General features: G+C 56.5%; 2 protein-coding genes across 5 annotated transcripts in view; both read right to left on the bottom strand.

Annotated features, from left to right (window-relative positions):
* The window catches only part of TUSC2 (tumor suppressor 2, mitochondrial calcium regulator), a 223,475-nt gene that overhangs the window by 96,336 nt on the left and 108,783 nt on the right, over window positions 1–18,356 (bottom strand). The window lies entirely within an intron of this gene.
* The window catches only part of CACNA2D2 (calcium voltage-gated channel auxiliary subunit alpha2delta 2), a 140,674-nt gene that overhangs the window by 57,027 nt on the left and 65,291 nt on the right, over window positions 1–18,356 (bottom strand). For 3 of the 4 annotated variants that reach the window (XM_050780735.1, XM_050780734.1, XM_050780733.1), the window contains exon 3: window positions 14,185–14,301. In XM_050780735.1, the coding sequence (XP_050636692.1) occupies window positions 14,185–14,301 (117 nt within the window). Of the gene's footprint in view, window positions 1–1,259; window positions 1,322–14,184; window positions 14,302–18,356 lie in introns of those variants that run through there. The other variant, XM_050780732.1, reaches the window with a different exon arrangement.

Consider the following 18,356-nt stretch of genomic DNA (forward strand, 5'->3'; position numbering starts at 1 on the left):
GTACTGGAATGGGAGACCACATGGGAAAACTGGGTGCTATAGGCTTTAGGGAAAAAAGAAAAGAAATGCCTCCCCTAGCATGATGGGAAGCCACAGAGGGTGCCCAGGGGAGAGGGTGGCCAGCAGTTCCCTGGGGCCAGGCCCTGCTTCCCCAGGTCCCTCGTGGAGACCCAGAAGGCCTGGCCTCTGCTCCTTGCCTGCTGTCTCTCTTCCCTCCACCTCTCCTTCTAACAGGAAAATCACAGGGAAGTGAACCTTGTGGGGAGAAAGGAGAGGATTTTTAATTAAAAGTTTAAGAGAATTCACGTCCCCACATCCTGAGAGAGTCGCAGCAAGAGAAGGCGGGGAGCTGATGGGGCAGCGAGGGGCAGAGCAGAAAAGTAGGCCATGCCAGCTGAGGGCTCCAAGCATGGTCCTCCCAGCTGCCCCTGCCCGGCTGGGGTCCATCACTGTGCCAGGCTCTGAGCCGCACGGGGCCCTCTGTGCAGACACGGCTTCAGCAGCCTCTGGTTTTCCATCTGGGGAGTGGTGGGGGCTCAGCAGTGGTGCTGTGGCTAGGGCAGCACCAAATACTGACTCGAAAACAGCTTAAACTGCTGTGCTGCTCCCTCTGCCTGGCTCTACCTCTGGGGGTAGGAAGGTGAATGTTCCTGCTGCCAGGAAGGAGGATGAGGCCTGGTGGCCTGGCTGGAGTTGTGATGCTTGGTCAGGGCCAAGGCTTGGGCCACATGTGACCCAATGCAGGGCTGTACACACACCCTGTGTATAGTCCACAGCCCCTGGCAGCCCCTTCCTGAGAGACAACCACACCTTGGTCAGGATGGGAGAGTGGGAGGGTGTGGGGGCTCTGGGCAGCCCACCAGCTATGGGAAGTTGTTTGACAGGTGGGTGGACGGATAGGTGATGGCGACGATCACTGGGGTTCCTGTTGGCTGTGTTTGCTGCATGCCTGGTAACTGGCGCAGCCCATCCATGCGTGGCTATTATGTGCTGTGTAGAGGCAATGCTGGCATCCTGGCCCCCTCGCCCCTTCCTCCTTGCCCCCAGCCTGCCTGTCACACACATGCCCTCATGTGCCAGGCTGTGAGTAGGAAAGGCCACTTAGTATCTCATTAGTCTTAGCCCAGCCTGGGTCCGGGCAGTCCCTGGGTGTGAATAGGGTACATGGGCACTCCTGGGGCAGGGCTCAGTCAGGCCTATGCCATCCCTTCCCCTGGATTCTGGGAGGTCTCTGATACCCTCGGGCCCTGCCCACTAACCTTCATTGGCTCTCCAGGCTCTGAAGCTGAGCTGGGACATGTGTTGAGGGGGCATGTGTGCAGGGGACAGGCCAGAGCTGACCTGTGAGGTGGCCCCACGTCCAGAAATCTTTCTTCATCCCATTCCCTCTTTACCCTTTCCTGGGAAAAGAAAAACATGGAGGGGGAACTATGACAGACATCATATTTTGCAAAGTGAGCTAATTACAGGGCAGTCACATAGAGAGATGAGATTAGCAGAAGGATATTTGATAAAAGGGAGCCCGGGTATGCACATGGGTGGTGGGGAAAGGTCAGGATCACCCTGAGGAGATTGTGGGGCCTGGTGCTTCTGCCTGGGCCATGGGGAGTGGAGGCAGTTGCCTCCCTCACTCAGGCCACAGTCACAAGGCTGGAGTGTCATTGCTGTCCATAGATGAAGCACAGGTTGGTCCATTTTCTCTCTTCAAATGCTCACTACTAATCTGCTGGGCCTGGGGACAGGGTCTTCCCAACCCTCCCACCTGACTCGTGATGGGGACGCATCAGCCCAGGGCACTCCTGCCACTCCATGGTGCCCTGCTCCCCAACTCTTCAGCCCTTGGCACTACAGGGACACAGGAAGATGATCTGGGAGTCTGAAGCCCAGCAGTCTAAAAACTATCCCTCAGCAGGGCCCTGAGGCCCCCAGCACCTGGAGCCAAGGGTCCAAGGTACAAACTGAGAAAAGCTTCAAGCCCCTCAGAACTCCAGCCAGGAACATGATGCTACACTTGTACCAGGACCCCAGGATGTGAGTGAGTCCAGGGGAAAGGCCAATGCCCTCTGACCCCCGGTGACTGGGAACTGCTCACTGCTGTACCCCACCAGCTCACTGGCTGCCTCCTGGGGACAGGTCAGCAGACATCTGAGGAAGGAAAACGAGAGGCAGGCAGGAGGCACTGCCTGCTTCCCGACCATCCACGTTGGTTCCTGGGGGTTCTGCCTTCTCACCCTGTAGTCTGCTCCTGCCAGAGATCCCCTGGCCCACAGGCACTGCTTCCACCCTCCCTTCTCTTCAGCAACCAGGAGTTGTTTCGGACTATCCCTCCCTGGCTGCCTCACCTTATCCTGAGTCAACCCCAACATCCCTGCAGCCCTAGCTCTGGCTGCAGGCCTCTGACCCCTCCCCTGACAACTACAATGGCCTCCACTTCCTGTGGATTGGAGTCTAACTGCCCACCCCAGTTCAGAACTTGGAGCCTGGCTTCCCCTACAGTGGAAGCTGGCGGCCGCCCTGGATTCTGCCGGATCTTCCACTCCACTCCGCCAGATTGCCACAGGCTGTTCCCTTTGTCAGAATGCTCTTCTCTGTTCTGAGGTGCAAACTCCCTCCTTCCCTCTAGCCTCAGCCTCAGCGCCCCTTCCCTGTGCTTCCAGGTAACTGGGACACTTTTCCACAGAATCTCAAAGCGGAGTCAAGTGACAGGGATCTTCCCTGCCAAGCCCCCTCCTGGAGCAAAGGATCTAAGATGCAAGCTCAGAAAAATATGAGGCCTCTTCTTTCAATAGCGATAACCACACGGCACAGGCGATCTACACGCTGGCTATACCTCCACTCAGAAGACCCCACCGGCAGTCCCACCAGGTGGACTCTTACTGCCCATCTACAGATGGGGAAACTGAGGAGAAAAAGGAAATCACTGGCAAAGGCCACAAGGCTGATGGGTCAGTGCTGTAGCTGCGATCTCGCCTGGCACGTCTCCCTCTTCATCCAGTTGCCTGGTCCATGCTGCCCTGGAAGCCGAGTCACCCTCACAGACTCATTTCTGGAAACCCTACTTGTGAAGAGGCTGGGGGAATCTTATTTCAGAAGCAAACAGGATTTAGTTGGCCCAGCTCTGCTACGTGGCAACAGACCTGGTCCCTAAGTGGTGGAGCAGCTTTGGCTAAAGTGAAAGAACCTGGGTTCCCCTCAGATCCAGGGTAAGCTGCTTCCCCTTTCTGGTCCCCTGTTCTCCCGTCTGTCTCTGACAGCTGCCCCTCAGTGCCAGTCACTAACCAAAGCTGCTCATTTCTGCCCTCCCCAGGGCTATGGCTCCTTGACCCCTGGCCCATGCCTACGCAGCTCATGGATGGATCTCAGCTTGCCTGGTTCCTGGTCTCCTCAAGCCCTCTCCCATCCCCTGCCCTGACCCTGTCTCAAGTCTATCTGTCTGTTCATCTGTCCATCTGCTTGACCACCTAAGGCTCCTCTCCTCAGAGGCTGCCAGACCTGATGACTGGGGACACAGGGGAGGAGAGAACCAGGGCTGCTCAGAGAGATCGTGAATAGAAGGCTGGGAAGCCCCACACTGAATCTTCAAAGGCTTCATGACTGCTGTGCCAGGTGGAGACTGCGTGCCCTGCTGACCTTTTCTAAGTCCCACCCCATTGCCTAGGGCTGCCCCTGCTAGTTTCAGATGCCTGCCCAGCCTGCACTTGGCAGTCCTGTGGGATGAATATGTGAACTGAGAATGGAGAGTTGCCCACTTGTCCACCAACCCTGCCCAGGGAGGGGCTGGACCCTAGGCACCCAGGAGGCTGAAGGATGGGGCGTCTTGCCCTAGCTGAGCTCCATAACTGGGCTCCAGCTGGTGTTGACACAGCAAACATGCTGCAACTCCCATTTGTCGAGGCACAGAGTGGGCAAACACAGGAGGCTGCAACAAAGGGCCCGACAACCGTGACCAGCCTCTCAAACAAGGGCCCCCAGGCCTGTGCCAAGAGGCAGGAATCTTCGAGCAGCTGGATACTCTGGCCCTCAGAGGTGAGAGCTGGGGACAGGGCCCTTGATGAGGCCCTCAGAGAGGGGAAGGCTGGCAGGAGGCCCTGTAGCCTAGGATTGTTCTACACATGGGGCGGAGCTAAAGGAGGACAGATTTGTCTGTCCGTGGGGCCTGTCCCATGTGCTACCACCGGAAGCATCCCTCCCTGGACTGGTGTCACCAAAGCCTGGGCATAAACTCTGATGACAGATCTGTACAGCCACACTTGTTCCAATTGTACTGGTAGGGAAACTGAGGCCCACAGAGTGTGAAGTTTGCCAAGGGCTCAGTGCTGCTCAGGTGTGAGGGGGCTGCAGCACAGGATGTGTGAGGGCTTTGATTCTTGGCCACCTTCTATGCTCTGGTTCCAGTCATTGGCACCCCGTGCCATGCTGCACCTGCCTAAGAAGGAACCTTGGCCACAGGTTCTTTTTTGGGGCAGTGCAAGGTCTAGACTGTGTGGGATGTGGTCTCTGGATGGGGTCTCAGCTAGACCCCAGGGAGCCCCGTGTACCCCAGGGAGACCAGCCTCACACTGCATCTGCACATGTGCTCTGTGGAGCCTGCCAGTGGGCAAGACCCTCCGCCACTGCATGCACGCACCCCAATACACATACATGCGCTCTCCACCTCAGGACCTTGGGCCCTCTTGCTCCCTGATTCTCCCTTGCCTAGCTAAATCCTCCCTCCCCCCAGGTCCCCTGGGCCTGGTCGAGTATCCCCATGGGCTTGTCCCATGGCTCCACCCTTTGTGGCATGCATCACATCACTGCCATCTTCAGCAGACTACACTCCTCAAGGGAGGGGCCCAGCAGGTCTATTCGTGCTGTCCCCGTACCTGGTAATATACTATCATGCCAGCACACAGCAAGGGCCAGTGCTCAGTAAACAGAAGCTGAAGCAAGGGAATCTGAGGCACCTAGTATCCCAGGACAGGAGGAACCAGGGTCAAGGTGGAGTCTCCTCCAGGAAAACCTCAGATGCCCCTGCACGGGTCACCACAGCACCTGGGGACGGTGAAACCTCAGGTATTAGCTTGGGGAAGACAGCTGAGGGTCTAGGAGGGTCCCAAGGGCCTTCTTGCCACCCTATGGCCCCTACCCTGGGTCTGCAGCACTATGCCTTCCCCAGCAGCACCTCTGTGAGCCTCAGCTTCCTTCTCCCATAGACACCCACTGCCACAGAGAGGCATTGCTCACTATGTATTTTAGGGCACAGAAAGTGGGGCCAGAGAAGTGACTGGCGGCTCCCAGGGCCATGCTTCCATGAGGCCAAGCTTCCATATGTGGATATGCAGCTACCACCCCCAGAAATCAGGTGGAGAGCCCTGTGCCCTGCCTGTCATCCCCACGCACCCTCTCTCCTGCAGTGGAAACTGATGCACAGGCCGAACCTTCCAGGTTCCCCTCCCAGCCCCCAGTACTCCCATCTCAGTGGATTCAGACTCAGTTCTGCTCACTCTCACTGCTAGGCCAGTACCCAGGCTGGGAACTCTACTGAGATGCCTTCCTTCTTCCTTTCTTCTACCTTTGGAAATTCTACCTGCCTTCCAAGGCTCAGCTCAAATGCTACCTCCTCCAGGCTGTCTTCTTAGACTTGCCTGTCCCATGTTAGCTGCTCCACACATTGGGACCCCACAGCCTGTTGCCGGTCTCCTTGAAGTCTGGGCCCCAGAGCAGACTTGGGGCCACTGGCTCGCCCTTCCTCACATGCACCTACCCTCCCCCAGCCTCGCACATGAGGATTTCAGAACAAAGAGCCAGACATTATTAAAACTCAATTAAAATTCTTACTTTTCTGATCCTAAATTAGGCTGATTTGTCCCTGTGGCACCTGCAGGCCCTTTCCCTCCGCCTCCTTGCATCTGCTCCCTTCGCCAGCTGGGACCCCCGGAGAAGAGGGCACCATCAGGGGATCCTCCCTCTATGCAGGCCTTCTCTGGGGAGTGGAGACACATATATCTCCCTCCCTTGGGGTTCATTTTCTCCATTCAATGGACTCCCATCTCCCTGTCCTGGATTCTTCTCCTCTGGAGGTGAGGTATAAGGGTATTAAAAAGGAAACTCAGGGCAACAGCTCCCAGCCTGCACTTGGAGCCATCTCCTGGCCATCCTCTCCAGCTGCTCCCCAGCAACCCCCAGTCGAGGTCCTGCCTCTAGGCCCTTGTTCATGCTCTGCCCTCCACCCCGCATTCTCACCTTCCCTTCCTGCCCCTGGCCTTTCCCTTTGCCCCAGCCAGAACCACTCTGCTTCCTCCCAATCCCTGGGAGCTCTGGGAGGGGCAGGTATACAGGCTCAGGAGCCAGGGTAAGCAAGGGGTACTGAGACCTTGCCTCACCCAGACAGTGACCACGGTTGACATCTAGTCTCAGACTCTGTTCTCTCATCTGTAAAATGGGCATTCTGCCCCACAGCAAGTAGACATTGGAATCACACCTGGCCTAGGGCCAGGCTGGGGGCAGCAGAGGTTTGCTGAATGACTGAGTGAGCAAGTGAAAGACAGGGAGGCTGCATGGCACTCCCAGGGGAGGCACCTGGCATCAAAAGCAAGGCCATAGGGCGGGAGAGGCTCTTGCAGTGAGAGCTGGGCCTGGGGCATCTCAGCCAAGGTGTCCCCACAGGTGGTGGGGTGACACCAGTCACGACACCCAGGGTGTTGAGCTTCTGGGCCTGACACATGCCTGCAGTCAATCCCTTCCTCTGACCTTCAGCCACTAGGGAGAATTGGGTGGCTGGGTACAGGTGTCTGGGGCTGACCCGTCAGGCTCTGTGGGCCTTGGGGTGATGCACACCAGCCCCCCTAGACCCTTCCTTTGACTAGCAGGTGCTAGTCAGGAATGATCACAGTGCTTCTGACCCCTCCTGAGGTCCCCGCATCTTGGAGGAGGTCCCAGGAGAAGGGCCTGCTCCACAGGAGCAGTCTCAGGAGCCAGAGAAGCTCAGCCCCAAATCCACAAGCCAACCTTTCCCAAGGCCTGGCAGGCTGGGCCAGGCCCTTATCTGACCACCACTAGCTCAGGCGGGTGGGTGAAGACAAGAGAATGACTATTTCTCCTGAGGACCTTTGGCCATGCCCCAGCCATGTCCCACCAGAACTGTCTCCCTTGACCTTCCCAGGGAGACCAGCTCCCAGCTGGAGGCCTTCAAGGGGTCTTGGGATTCTAGACCGCCAGACAGAGATGCAGGCAGGGGAGGCCGTCCCCACACTCATGTCCAGCTGTTGGGGGTAGCGTCTTTGCCCAAGGCTCATGCTGACCCTAGGGACCCTTGGGTTTACTGTCCCTTCCGCATACATCCAGGCCACCTCGTCCAAGGAGCCCTCTCTGATGCCCATTCCTTGGTGATCACTCTGCCACCTCATGCTCCCTGGTCTCTCCTAGCATTCACCACCAAGTCCCTTCCTTATCTCCTTGCCGGCCAGCTCTCTGGCTGCCTCCCTCTGTAGGCAGAGGGCCCCAAGGGTGCCCACACAATGGGTGTCCAACAGATGCCCAATCCCCAATGCTTCCCCCATCCCTGGGGACCCCCAGCTGGCTCCTGTGGGCGGCACCTTGCCAGGAAGCAGTGGCACTGTTTGGGTGAGGGGAGAATAATCAGCTGTAAACGCCGCAATCAGGGAGAAAAGGCTGCTTGGGCGCTTGGCGCCCACGCGTGCGCCTAATTGGCTCCACGTGTCTGCGGCTCCTTTCAAGAGCAGGAGAGTGGAAGGGTCAAGATCTCTTAATGTTCATAATGGAGGGGAGGCAGAAGCCATCGCCAGCCCCACATAAACACCTTTTAATTGCCCCGAGAAGGGTGGGCGGAGGCAGCCAATGCCACAGGATTTCCTGCCTATCCATCCACCATTACTGCACCTTTTAGAGCTTCCCTAGTGTGGAGTCAGATCCCAGAGGCTGAGCCCCAGCCACAACCCAGAGCCACAGCCCTGGCATCTGTTCTACAAATGTTCACGAGTTTGCAGAACTCGTGTTCTGTTCCAGGCCAGGCCTTGGCAGTAGGCGACACCCATGGCCTGGTCCTCCGGGGACCAACCTGTTTGTCTCACCCTCATCAGTGAATGCACCAGTGGACCCGGCTGAACTGCCCTCCAGCTGCCTCAGTGCCAAACTTTCCCCCACATCTTGCTGCCTCCTCCAGGCAGCCTTCCTGTGACCTCTCTGGACTGAAGGGATCTTTCTCCTGCTGGCCTTTCCGCCTGCACCTCTCCGAGGCCCCCAGTATCTCCCTGCTGTGGCTCCCATGGCTGCATTTCTGTCCTGTTAGGCCAGTGGTTCTCAACTGGGGCAACTTTGCCCCCAGGCCACATTTGGCGATACTTAAAATTATTTTTGGTCGTGACAACTGGAAGAGTGGTGTACTGCTGGCATCTAGTGGGTAGAGGGCAAGGGTACTGCTCAACATCCCACAGTGCACAGGGCAGACCCATCGCAAAGCAGGATGCAGCTCGAGGTGTCAGCAGTGCTGAGGCTGACGCCCTGCTTTAGATAAGGCTTTAGAAAGGAGGTGGGAGCTGGGCAGGATGGTCTCCTTCCTGACAAAGGGAGCAGTCTGCTGCCCCACAGTCCCTGGCTCCCTCCCTGGCTCGCACCTCCTGCCCCTCTGAATGCCCAGCCCAGAGCCCAGTTCCTGAACAGACCCAGTCACACTGCCAACAATGCATCACTTTAATTGGGTTAAGTGGCCATTAGCAGCAAAAGCAGGGCGGCTGTGTGCAGAAGGGTTTTTAATTTTACTCTTTAAATGATGCTCATTCCCCAGAGAGGCCACCGATGGTGGGAACAATGCCTGCTGGAGCCCCTAGAACCAAGGCCAGAACTGCACGCCGCCCCTTCCCATCCATGTGAGCCTCATGGGGGTGTGGGAGGGGTGCTCAGTGTCTTGTCTTCACTGCCTAAGGAAGAAACTGAGGGGGCAGGGACTTGCCCAAGGTCACTAGGTCATCAGAGAGCAAGCCCCTGTCAGAGGAAACCAGCGCCCCATCTCCTGTTCCCTCGACCCTGTCCCACTCTGGACAGCAAACACCACATGGCCACTAATGGTAGCAGAGAGGAGGGCAGTGCCTGGGGAGCCATTTGTGGGGTCTGGAGCCCAACTATCTGGATTTAAACCCTGGTTTTGGCCAGGTGCCATGGCTCACACCTATAATCCTAGCACTTTGGGAAGCCAAGGCACGCAGGTTGCCTGAGCTCAGGAGTTCAAGGCCAGCCTGGGCAACATAATGAAACCCCAGCTCTACTAAAATACAAAAAAACAGCTGGGCATGGTGACATGCACCTGTAATCCCAGCTACTTGGGAGGCTGAGGTATGAGACTTGCTTGAACTTCGGAGGCAGAGGTTGCAGTGAGCTGAGATCCCACCACTGCGCTCCAGCCTGGGTGACAGAACAAGACTCTGTCTCCTAAATAAATAAATAAACCCTGGTTTTGCTGTGAGACCTGGAGCAAGTGGCTTAAGCTCCCTGAAGCTCAGTTTCCTCCATGTGAAATGGAGAGAAGAGAGCAACCCAGCGACCTGTATGAGGATTCAGAGCAATACAGAGCATGCAGGCTCACTTCAGGTCTGGCACTTGGTGGGCACTCAGAGGCCAGTAATCCTGGGAAGGAAAGATTTCGACCATTTTTTTGGGAAAAGTCCCGAACTCTGAATCTACACAGAATCACCTGTGGCACATTAAAACATCCTGATGCCCTGCCCCCCAGCCCCCTGGCCCCCCAAGAATCTGATGCGCTTGATCTGAGGCAGGGGCTGGGTGCCACGATTTTAGAAGCTCCTCAGACAATTCCAATGTGCAACCAGGGTTCAGAAATGCTGCACGAAGGCAAAGGTTTGACCCTTAGGACTACAGGAGGGACCTGAGGGGGAGGATGGGAGGCACGGGCATGTTAGGAGGGGTTCTGGGCTTAAGCCTGGGGCTGGGGTCTCCAGGTGCTAGATTCCTAGCAGGGCCTCCCACCGTCCCTGGTTTGAGGAAGGAGGCAAAAGGGCCTCCTGGAAAGCAGGTTTCCAGCCACCACATTGATGTCCTTCCGGAACCTGCTCTGGCCTTGCTGTCCTAGCCCTGGGCTTCCCTTTCTCTAGGAACCAAGCCCGTTGAGCCTCGATACCCTTGGCTGTGTCCCTGAGAGGAGACTGGAATCTCTCCCACTTGGGTCACCCCTCACCTAATCCTGGGCAGGGCCTTCCCTTCCCCCATGGCCTCTCCTCCGAGCCACACAGCACGGGATGGTGCTGCAGGGGCACAACCTTCAAGGGATTGTCCACACTGTGGTCTTTATAAGTGACACTCCTGGAGTTGTGAAACCAGAAGTGCTGGGCAGGGAGGGTACTCATGTCCTGATTTCACAGGAGGAGAAACTAAGGCCTGGGACAGGACTGGACTGAGAGTTCCATGAGGGCAGAAACAGGGCCTGTCCTTCATCACTGCACCCCCAGCACCTGAACAGGGCATGGTACACAGTAGCCAGTGGCGGATGTTGGTGAATAGATGGAGGAGGAATGTAATGATGAGGGGGTGGTCTTCCCGAGAGCCAGGCCATAGGCCAGGGCCCAGCTGGGAGGGCAGGAGAGTCCTGATTTGGGTCCAAGTCTGCTATAAGAACTTAGGTACCTCCCTGTTCCTGCTGGGACTCAAGACTCTGAGAGAGTGGGCCCTATTTCAGAGGCCCCCATCTCCCTAGGTAGTCAAAATTCCAAGACAGGTACCCCTCCATGTTTCTGAAGCTGAGGGCCCAGCCTGTTTCCCGGACTTGGGGATGCTGGTTGCTTGCGTTGCAAGGCCTCTGATCTGGCCTGCTCTCTCCTGACTCTTGGCCCCAGCAACCACCCTTTGCAGCTCGGAGAAACTCGTTACAAACATCTGATTGTCCCTGATTAGATGAGACAATGAACTTCCGTCCTGTGTTGCTCAGCTCCCTCTTTGCAAGCCCCCAATTAGAATTCCAGACCAGAGCAAAGGATTTAAATTGGATTACTGGATGGGGTACACGGAGAGAGGAACAATGTAGTGGGGGGTGGGGGGTCCAGTCCCCCAACAGCCCTCCCTTCATATACACTCAGGCTACAAACCAATATGAAAAAGGAGAAAGGGACCACAACTTGATTAAAAGCACATTTAAAACATAATTAAGACCAAAGCTCATCTTCAACAATTAGGACCAAGCAGCGGGAAGGGAGGTCCTCCCCTTCCTCTGGGGATATGGGCAGGCACATCTTGTGTGTCTGGAGCTGGGGGTGCTGCAGCAGGAGGAGTTCACTGCCCAGGAGTGCTGGGAGGCCACGGGCTGTGGGCTCAGTGCATGCCTCAGGAATAATGTGGGGAGTCAAGGCGCTGGCTCAGAGTCAGGGAGACCTGAGTTCAAATCTTGGCTCTGCCATATCCTGGCCTGATGCATGGCACCTCTGAGTCCTAGTGTCCCCCTCTGTGAAGCGGCGGTAGCCAGGGCTTCCTTCTCCGGGTTGCTGTGAGAATGAGGCATGATAGATTAAATGCGCGGTGAGTGTCTGTCTGGTCAGTGCATGCCTTTCTCCATCATTTCTCATCAAAAATAATTTCTGGGCCGGATGCAGTGGCTCATGCCTGTAATCCCAGCACTTTGGGAGGCCAAGGCGGGTGGATTACCCGAGGTCAGGAGTTTGAGACCATCCTGCCAACATAGTGAAATCCTGTCTCTACTAAAAATATAAAAATTAGCTGGGTGTGGCAGCGGGCACCTGTAAACCCAGCTACTTGGGAGGCTAAGCCACGAGAATTGCTTGAACCCAGGAGATGGAGGTTGCAGTAAGCCAAGATTGTGCCACTACATTCCAGCCTGGGTGACAGAGTGAGAGTCTGTCTCAAAAAAAAAAAAAAGAAAAAGAAAAGAAAAGAATTTCTGTTTAGTGCTGGCTATCTCAGGCCATGGCTGGGCTACAGGTGCAGTGGAAGGGAGAGATACCTGTCTGCCTCACATGGCAGAGTCCAGCAGGGGGGGATGCAGGGAGAGGGTTGGGACCAGGACCTCAGGCCTTCAGCTGCTCCTCCTAAGCTATCAGAGTTGATTGTTCCTTTAGGGGTGGGGAAAGTGGCTTGGAAAGAGACCCCAGCCCTGTGATTCCCAAAGGGCTGGGCAGGAGGCTGGGTCCTGGGCTCCATGCATGGAGGGTGGGTCAGGCATCTGTCTCTGCCACCACTCACATCCCTGCTGTCCCATGGCCTGGGTGAGTGGCAGGCTGAAAGGCCTGAGGGCTGCCCCTTCCCACATTTATCAGACAGTTCCAACACAAGTTTGGGGCTGGGTGCCCACATTTGTAAACTGGACAGGGGGCAGCAAAGCTGGGAAGTAGTGTGCAAATGAAGGATCTGGAAGGAAGTGGGGCAGAGACAGAGTCGGAGAACAAGCGAGAGGCAGGAGAAGGGCATCCAGGCCCGCCCAGTTCAGAAAGGCAAGAAGGTGGGGAGCGATGCACTGGCTGAGAGAGGCAAGAGTAATGGGCTGCTATCCCCGCAGAAGGTGTGGCTCTGCCTGCTCTCCGCTGTCTTCCCACACTCATGACCAGGAGATCCTGAAGGTTGGGTGGGGCCCTGCTCTGGGTCCTCTGGGTGGGAGGTCCTCAGAGTCCACCTTCTCTGGGAATCTGGCCCCAAGAAGCAGCCTCCACCTATTCCATGGCCCCAGGTCACATAAGGACAGGCAGGGGATCCCATGGGGGACAGCAGGGCTCAAACTCCTGGAGAAGGAAATTCTGGTTCTCTCTTGGGGACTGGATATGGCAGGGTGTGGGCTGGGGTGGCCACCCCAACTTAACCCAGCCAGGACCCTGGCCTGAGCCTGGGCACAGCTTGTGTAGACTTGCTCATTTAAAAAAAACTGCTTTATTGAGAAACAATTTATACACCGCAAATCCACCCAAATAAAGTATACAATTCAGTGGCTTTTAGTATATTCAGAGTTGTGCAACCATCGCCACAATCTAATTTTGGAATATTTTCATCACTCCGAAAAAGAAACCCTGTACCCATTAGCAGGCCTTCCCTATCCCTTCCCTTCCCAGGCACCCATGCATCTACTTTCCATTTCTATGGATTTGCTTATTCTGGACATTTCATAGAAATAGGATCACACAATATGTGGTCTTTTGTAACTGACTTCTTTCACTTAGCCTAATGTTTTCGGGTTCATCCATGTTGTAGCAAGCATCAGGAGACTTCATTCCTTTTTTTTTTTTTTTTTTTTTTTTTTTTTGCTTTTAAAGAGATGAGGTTTTTACTCTATTGCCCAGGCTGGAATGCAGCAGCACGATCATGGCCCACTGCAGCCTCGATTTCCTGGGCTCAAGCCTCAGCCTCCTGAGTAGCTGAGACTACAGGTGTGTATCACCATGCCCAGCTTTGTTCCTTTTTATTGGATTAGTTTGTCTTTGACACAGGCTGGAGCAACTGCAGGTATGCTTCTGATCTGGGGGAAGCTTGGATGCCTCTCATTTACATACGACCTTCCCTGGTCACTTGGCAGCTGAGAAGCCCCATCCCACCTACTCTCCCTTGGATGAGTTGATTGCCAGGGGTCCACCTGCTTTGTCATGGCAGCCCAGCACGTTCCTGTTACCCCTCAGAACTACAGTGGCCTGAGGCTGACAGGCACAACCTCTCTGAATATAGGGGCCCAGATGAGGGAGCAGAGAAACATTCAAAGCCATGGGCAGAGCAGCCCCCATCCTTATGTGGCCTTCTCTGTGGGGCTTGCAGAGCCCCTCGACACTCCCTCCAAGAGAGCCTGCAGCCTACCTCAGCGGCAGACTCCACTAGCAGCAGGTCACTATCCTGACCAGGAGCCCATCCAGGGCACCACCCATAAACAAACCTGGGGACCCAGAAGAATGGGAAAACCCCAGGACCAGAAGGAGGGAGGGGTAGGGCCTGCCCCAGTCCCAGCCTCAGGCTCACACAGAGCCCCAAGACTCCAAGTCACCACCTCTCATGCAGCTACTCCAGAAAATATCATCCTGTTCCTGCCGCGGCTGCCCACATTCCACGTGGGCACAGCCCTGCTGATGCTGGCCCAGCTGAACTCAGCAGGGCCATGTGATGAAGGCTCGGGACACTGCCCTCATGGTGCAGGACCTCTCCACCTGGCCCTCCCTCAGTGCCCCCCCAACCCCCGCCCCCAACACACACACCTACCTTCAGGGCCTGCACCTTCCTGTCCAGCAGGCTCTCAATGTCCCCCGCCACCTTCTCCACCAACTTCTGAGGCTCATTCTCCTGCACCTCGAACAGGTTCCGGTTGTCCTTGTAAATCTGGAAGGAAGCAGAAGCCAGGGGTGAGACCAGGTGGTCCCATGTCCCCATGCCATGGCCCCTGCATACCCCTCTGCACAGCTCACCTCAGCATAGTCCTCACCCGCACCCAGACCCTGTCTTTGGCCTCCGAGAGAGGGCATGGAAGGCCAGCGCCCCCACAGACTTGAAGGCAGGGCAAGGCCAGGGGCTCCGTAGCTTGCATCTGGGATGAGAGCCCAGTTTAGGTTGGTCGTTGTGGTTGGTGGGATGGGGTTGTCACGGCCTTCTCTGGGCCTCAGGGCCCCCCCTTTCAGGGTCATGAGCAGCCCCCCCTGACTAGCTCAAGGTAACTGTGAATAGCAGAGGGGAAGGGTGGGCTGAAGAGGAGGCAGGAGGTTGAGGGGAGATGGAGTCAATAAGCACACACTACACACCCCATCCCAACAAGAAGATGCTCACATCCATGCATGTGCACACACACAGCCACGGCTCCGCACTGCTCAGGCATCTGGACCCCTTTTAGTGGGTGCTGCCCCAGGGCTCTTGCAGAAACTAACAGGAGCGCTGGGCAATCCTACCGGCTCCTCTGTCATTCAGGGCACAGAATATGGGGAATGGGGACCAGGGAGGAAGGGGCAGGTTGAATCTGCCCAGCCTTACTCCAATGGGGGTGGGTCGGTGCGCAGGCACGTGTGGCAGTGTAAATGTGATGGTGTGTGTGTGTGTGTGTGTGTGTGTGTGTGTGAGTGAAAGAGAGAGAGAGAGAGATGGCTCAACATATCCATTTGTGTGCACGTGCCTGCATGTTGGGGCTGGGGTGGGGTTAGAATCTCTAACCCCCCAGGGGCTTGTGAGTCTTAGGAGCAGATTTCTGCAAGCGTCTTTGTTCACGGCTGGGTCTTGGGTGTGTGTGTGTGTGTGTGTGTGTGTGTGTGTGTGTGCATTTGTATGCATCATATACCACGGCATGTGTCTCCAAGCCTGACTGGGTCCATGTGTTCATTCAGGTGACCCAAGGAAGTCTGTGCCCCAAGCACAGGCTCCTTCACCACCAGAGGTCACAGAATAGGCTGCTGTGACTGAGCCGTGCCACCAGGCTGAGCAGAAGTGGAGGGATGTGGAGCGACAGAGAGGAGGTGATGAGGGGAGATAAGGAGGGGGGAGAGGCAGCCGATGAAAGACAGACAAGCAGTGAGAGATAAGGTCGGTAGAGTGACAGCGAGAAGGCAGGGAGATAAGACCTTGTCATCTGACAGGGGGACGGGGTGGAGGGGGTTGGGTGCTGCCAGAGCCCCTGCCCTGCCGCTACCCAGTGCCTGGCAGTCCAGGGGTTAAAGCACCGCACAAAGCCGGCTCAGGCAATCTTCTCCTCCTCCCGCCACCCCCATCCCTCCCGGCTTCTCTTTTCTTTTTGTCCTTCTTTTAGAACAAAATAATTTGTGGTGAAGTCGCTCCTTCCAGCAGAGCAGTGGCAATCAGGGGGCGAGACTTGAGGCCTGGCCACATGGCCAGGAAAGAGACAGGCCCTGAGTGAGTGCCAGGCCAGGATGTTCCCTGGGCCCCTGGGCCCTGCCTCAGGACAGAGATTCACAGAGGCAGACAGTGATAGAGACAGAGGGTGAGGAGGGGTTGGACCCTAGGGATCACTGAGGAAAGGCAGGGAACCTAGAGCCTAGCACCTTACTGTTGGGGAAACTGAGGCACAGAAACAGGAGAGGACAGGTCAAGGCCAGGTGATTGAGTGGCAAAGCCAGATACCCCACCGGCTTTCAGCCATCCTTGATAGATCACTCTGGGGTTTGTGTGGCCATGGTCTCAGTCACATCCACCGATGCCTCTGGAGAGTGGCGCCGCGACCCACTTGCACCAGCAGGGGGCACTGCTGCCCGGCTTCTCCTGGCCTGTAATGAAGTTCATACCTCAGCCTCTGTCAAGGTCATTCTCAGGTGCAGCCACAGTCTGGCTGTCCATGGCTGTGTACAGCCCCAGGATCTGAGGCAGGACCATGTGGTTCTCCTGGGAAAGTCCAGGAGTCCCTCCTCTTGGGCTCCAGGGTGCCACTTGCAGCCTGGCATGGTGACTGTGCTGGGGATCAGGGGGCCGCAGAGTGAGCGGGTCTCTAGGTGGCAGGTCCACACCTCAGGGCACCAACAGGTGACATGAGGCCTTGGAAGCTGAGTCTCTACCAAAAGTCACTCATCTCTGAACCTCCATGACTAATCTATTAAATAAGAGAACAGTAGTCCCCACCTCTTGGGCTGGGGACAGCAAACCCATGCCTTGAGCAGCCTGTGCTGTTGTTACTGCTATTGTTTGGGATCACCAGAATTCTGCAGATGGAATCATAGTCCCTCCCTGCCCCCATTCTCTCCCTGCTAGATCTGTACACTTGGGGCTGTCCAAAGTCATCGGCTGCATTCCTGAGCTGGTAGCCTCAGTCTCCTAGGGTCTGCCCACCTCTAGCCCCACCCCCTTCTCCCAGATTGGCCTGGGCAGTCTCCCACACTGGAGCCACCCTGTCCTTGTCTCCGACACCTCAGCCTCGGCCCCAGAGGTGATAACGGTGGAGCCCAGACACTGGGACGCCACTGATAGGGCACAGCCATGGCCAGCTTCCTTCTCTCTCTCCCAAGCACCATATCTGTGTGCTGTGGACACTTGACAAATCCATATGCTGGATTCTATGTCCAAAAGCAGAGCTCTGGGGCCAGCTGGGCCCAAGTCTGATTCCTCACCTTCTGCCTGCAGCTGCAAGAGCCCTCAGGGCCTAGGGATGCATCCACTGTGCTTTCTTCCTCTTCTATTTCTACCGGAGGACCCACCACAGCATCTTTCTGCCAGCCCTGGTGCCATCACCTGGGGCCCATCAAGCCCACTGACCTATCACGTGACTGCAGGCTTCTGGGTCTCCAGCCCACGCCAGTTCCCACAGCTATACCTTGACTCACACTGTCTCTGCATCCCCTCCACGTTGCCCTGCTGTCTAAATCCTCTCTAGGGCAAGGCCAGGGAAATGGGCTGGAAGGGGTTTCTGGTGAGAGGAAAGCAGAATCCCAGAAGTGCAGGGGCTGGTCACACTGCCAGCCAAGCCTGCTTCCCAATCCCAAATGAGCCCTTGAGGTACAACAGTCCTCGAATGATAGCCCCTAGTGCCACAGCCCTCCTCTCAACATTCCCCTGAACTTGCCCCGATTGTCCCTATCTTCTAGGGTGGGCCCTGAGCTGAGCCCCAAATCCCCAGGAGATCTAAGTGACACAGCCCAGCAGATGGTCCCACCCTGGGAGAAAGGTCATCTCTACATTGATGTGGTCCAGGGAGGTGTTTTCCACCTGCAGGCCCAGCAGGAGCCCAGAAGAGCCCAAGGCAACTCCAGTGCACAGACTCTGCCCAGGGCTAGCCCCACTCCAGCCCCAGCCTCTAGCCCTGGCTCCTCGGGCCAGCTGGGAAGTGGCAGAAAGGTCAGGGTGCACCGGATGCAGGGCCTCAACCACCACAGCAGGATGGCAATGCCCGCTGATGTCCTTGGCCCAGAGAGTTAATTAGAAAAAGCCAACTGCTCCCACAGCAGCACAGCTGGCACAGCCCCACCTCTGCTGGACTGAGGAGCACGACAGGGCCCAACCGATCCCAGGGTGCCCCAGCTCTGTGCCAGCAGTGATAGGGAGGGAGAGGCAGCAGCTTTAACCCACAGAGAGTGCCAGGATGCTGGTGGGACAGAGTGGCAGACTGGAGCCAGGTGGAGATGCGGGAGAGGACTGAGGAACAGGGAGAACAGGGGTGGCTGATGTCCCAAGGGACAATTCAGGAGTCTGTTTGGAGCCCCTTGTTCCCAGGAATCCTTGGTTCCCCACTCTGTTCCACATACTGGTGACCATGGCTCAGCTGGTGCCCTCCTCCCTTGAGGGCACTTCTATCCCACCAGTGATGGAGACCTGCCCCTCCACCTCTCCCCTCCCCCAGGGCTGGCTCTAGCCCCAACCCTCTCTCAGCTCTAGCAGTTCTTTAGTTAGGCATCAAGGCAAGTCTGGCCAGCTCTCCGGCCTAGGGCTTCACAGGGCTCGTGGGGCTGATG

The sequence above is a fragment of the Macaca thibetana genome, chromosome 2 (genome assembly GCF_024542745.1).
Source record: "Macaca thibetana thibetana isolate TM-01 chromosome 2, ASM2454274v1, whole genome shotgun sequence".
In the NCBI taxonomy this organism is placed as follows: Eukaryota; Metazoa; Chordata; class Mammalia; order Primates; family Cercopithecidae; genus Macaca; species Macaca thibetana.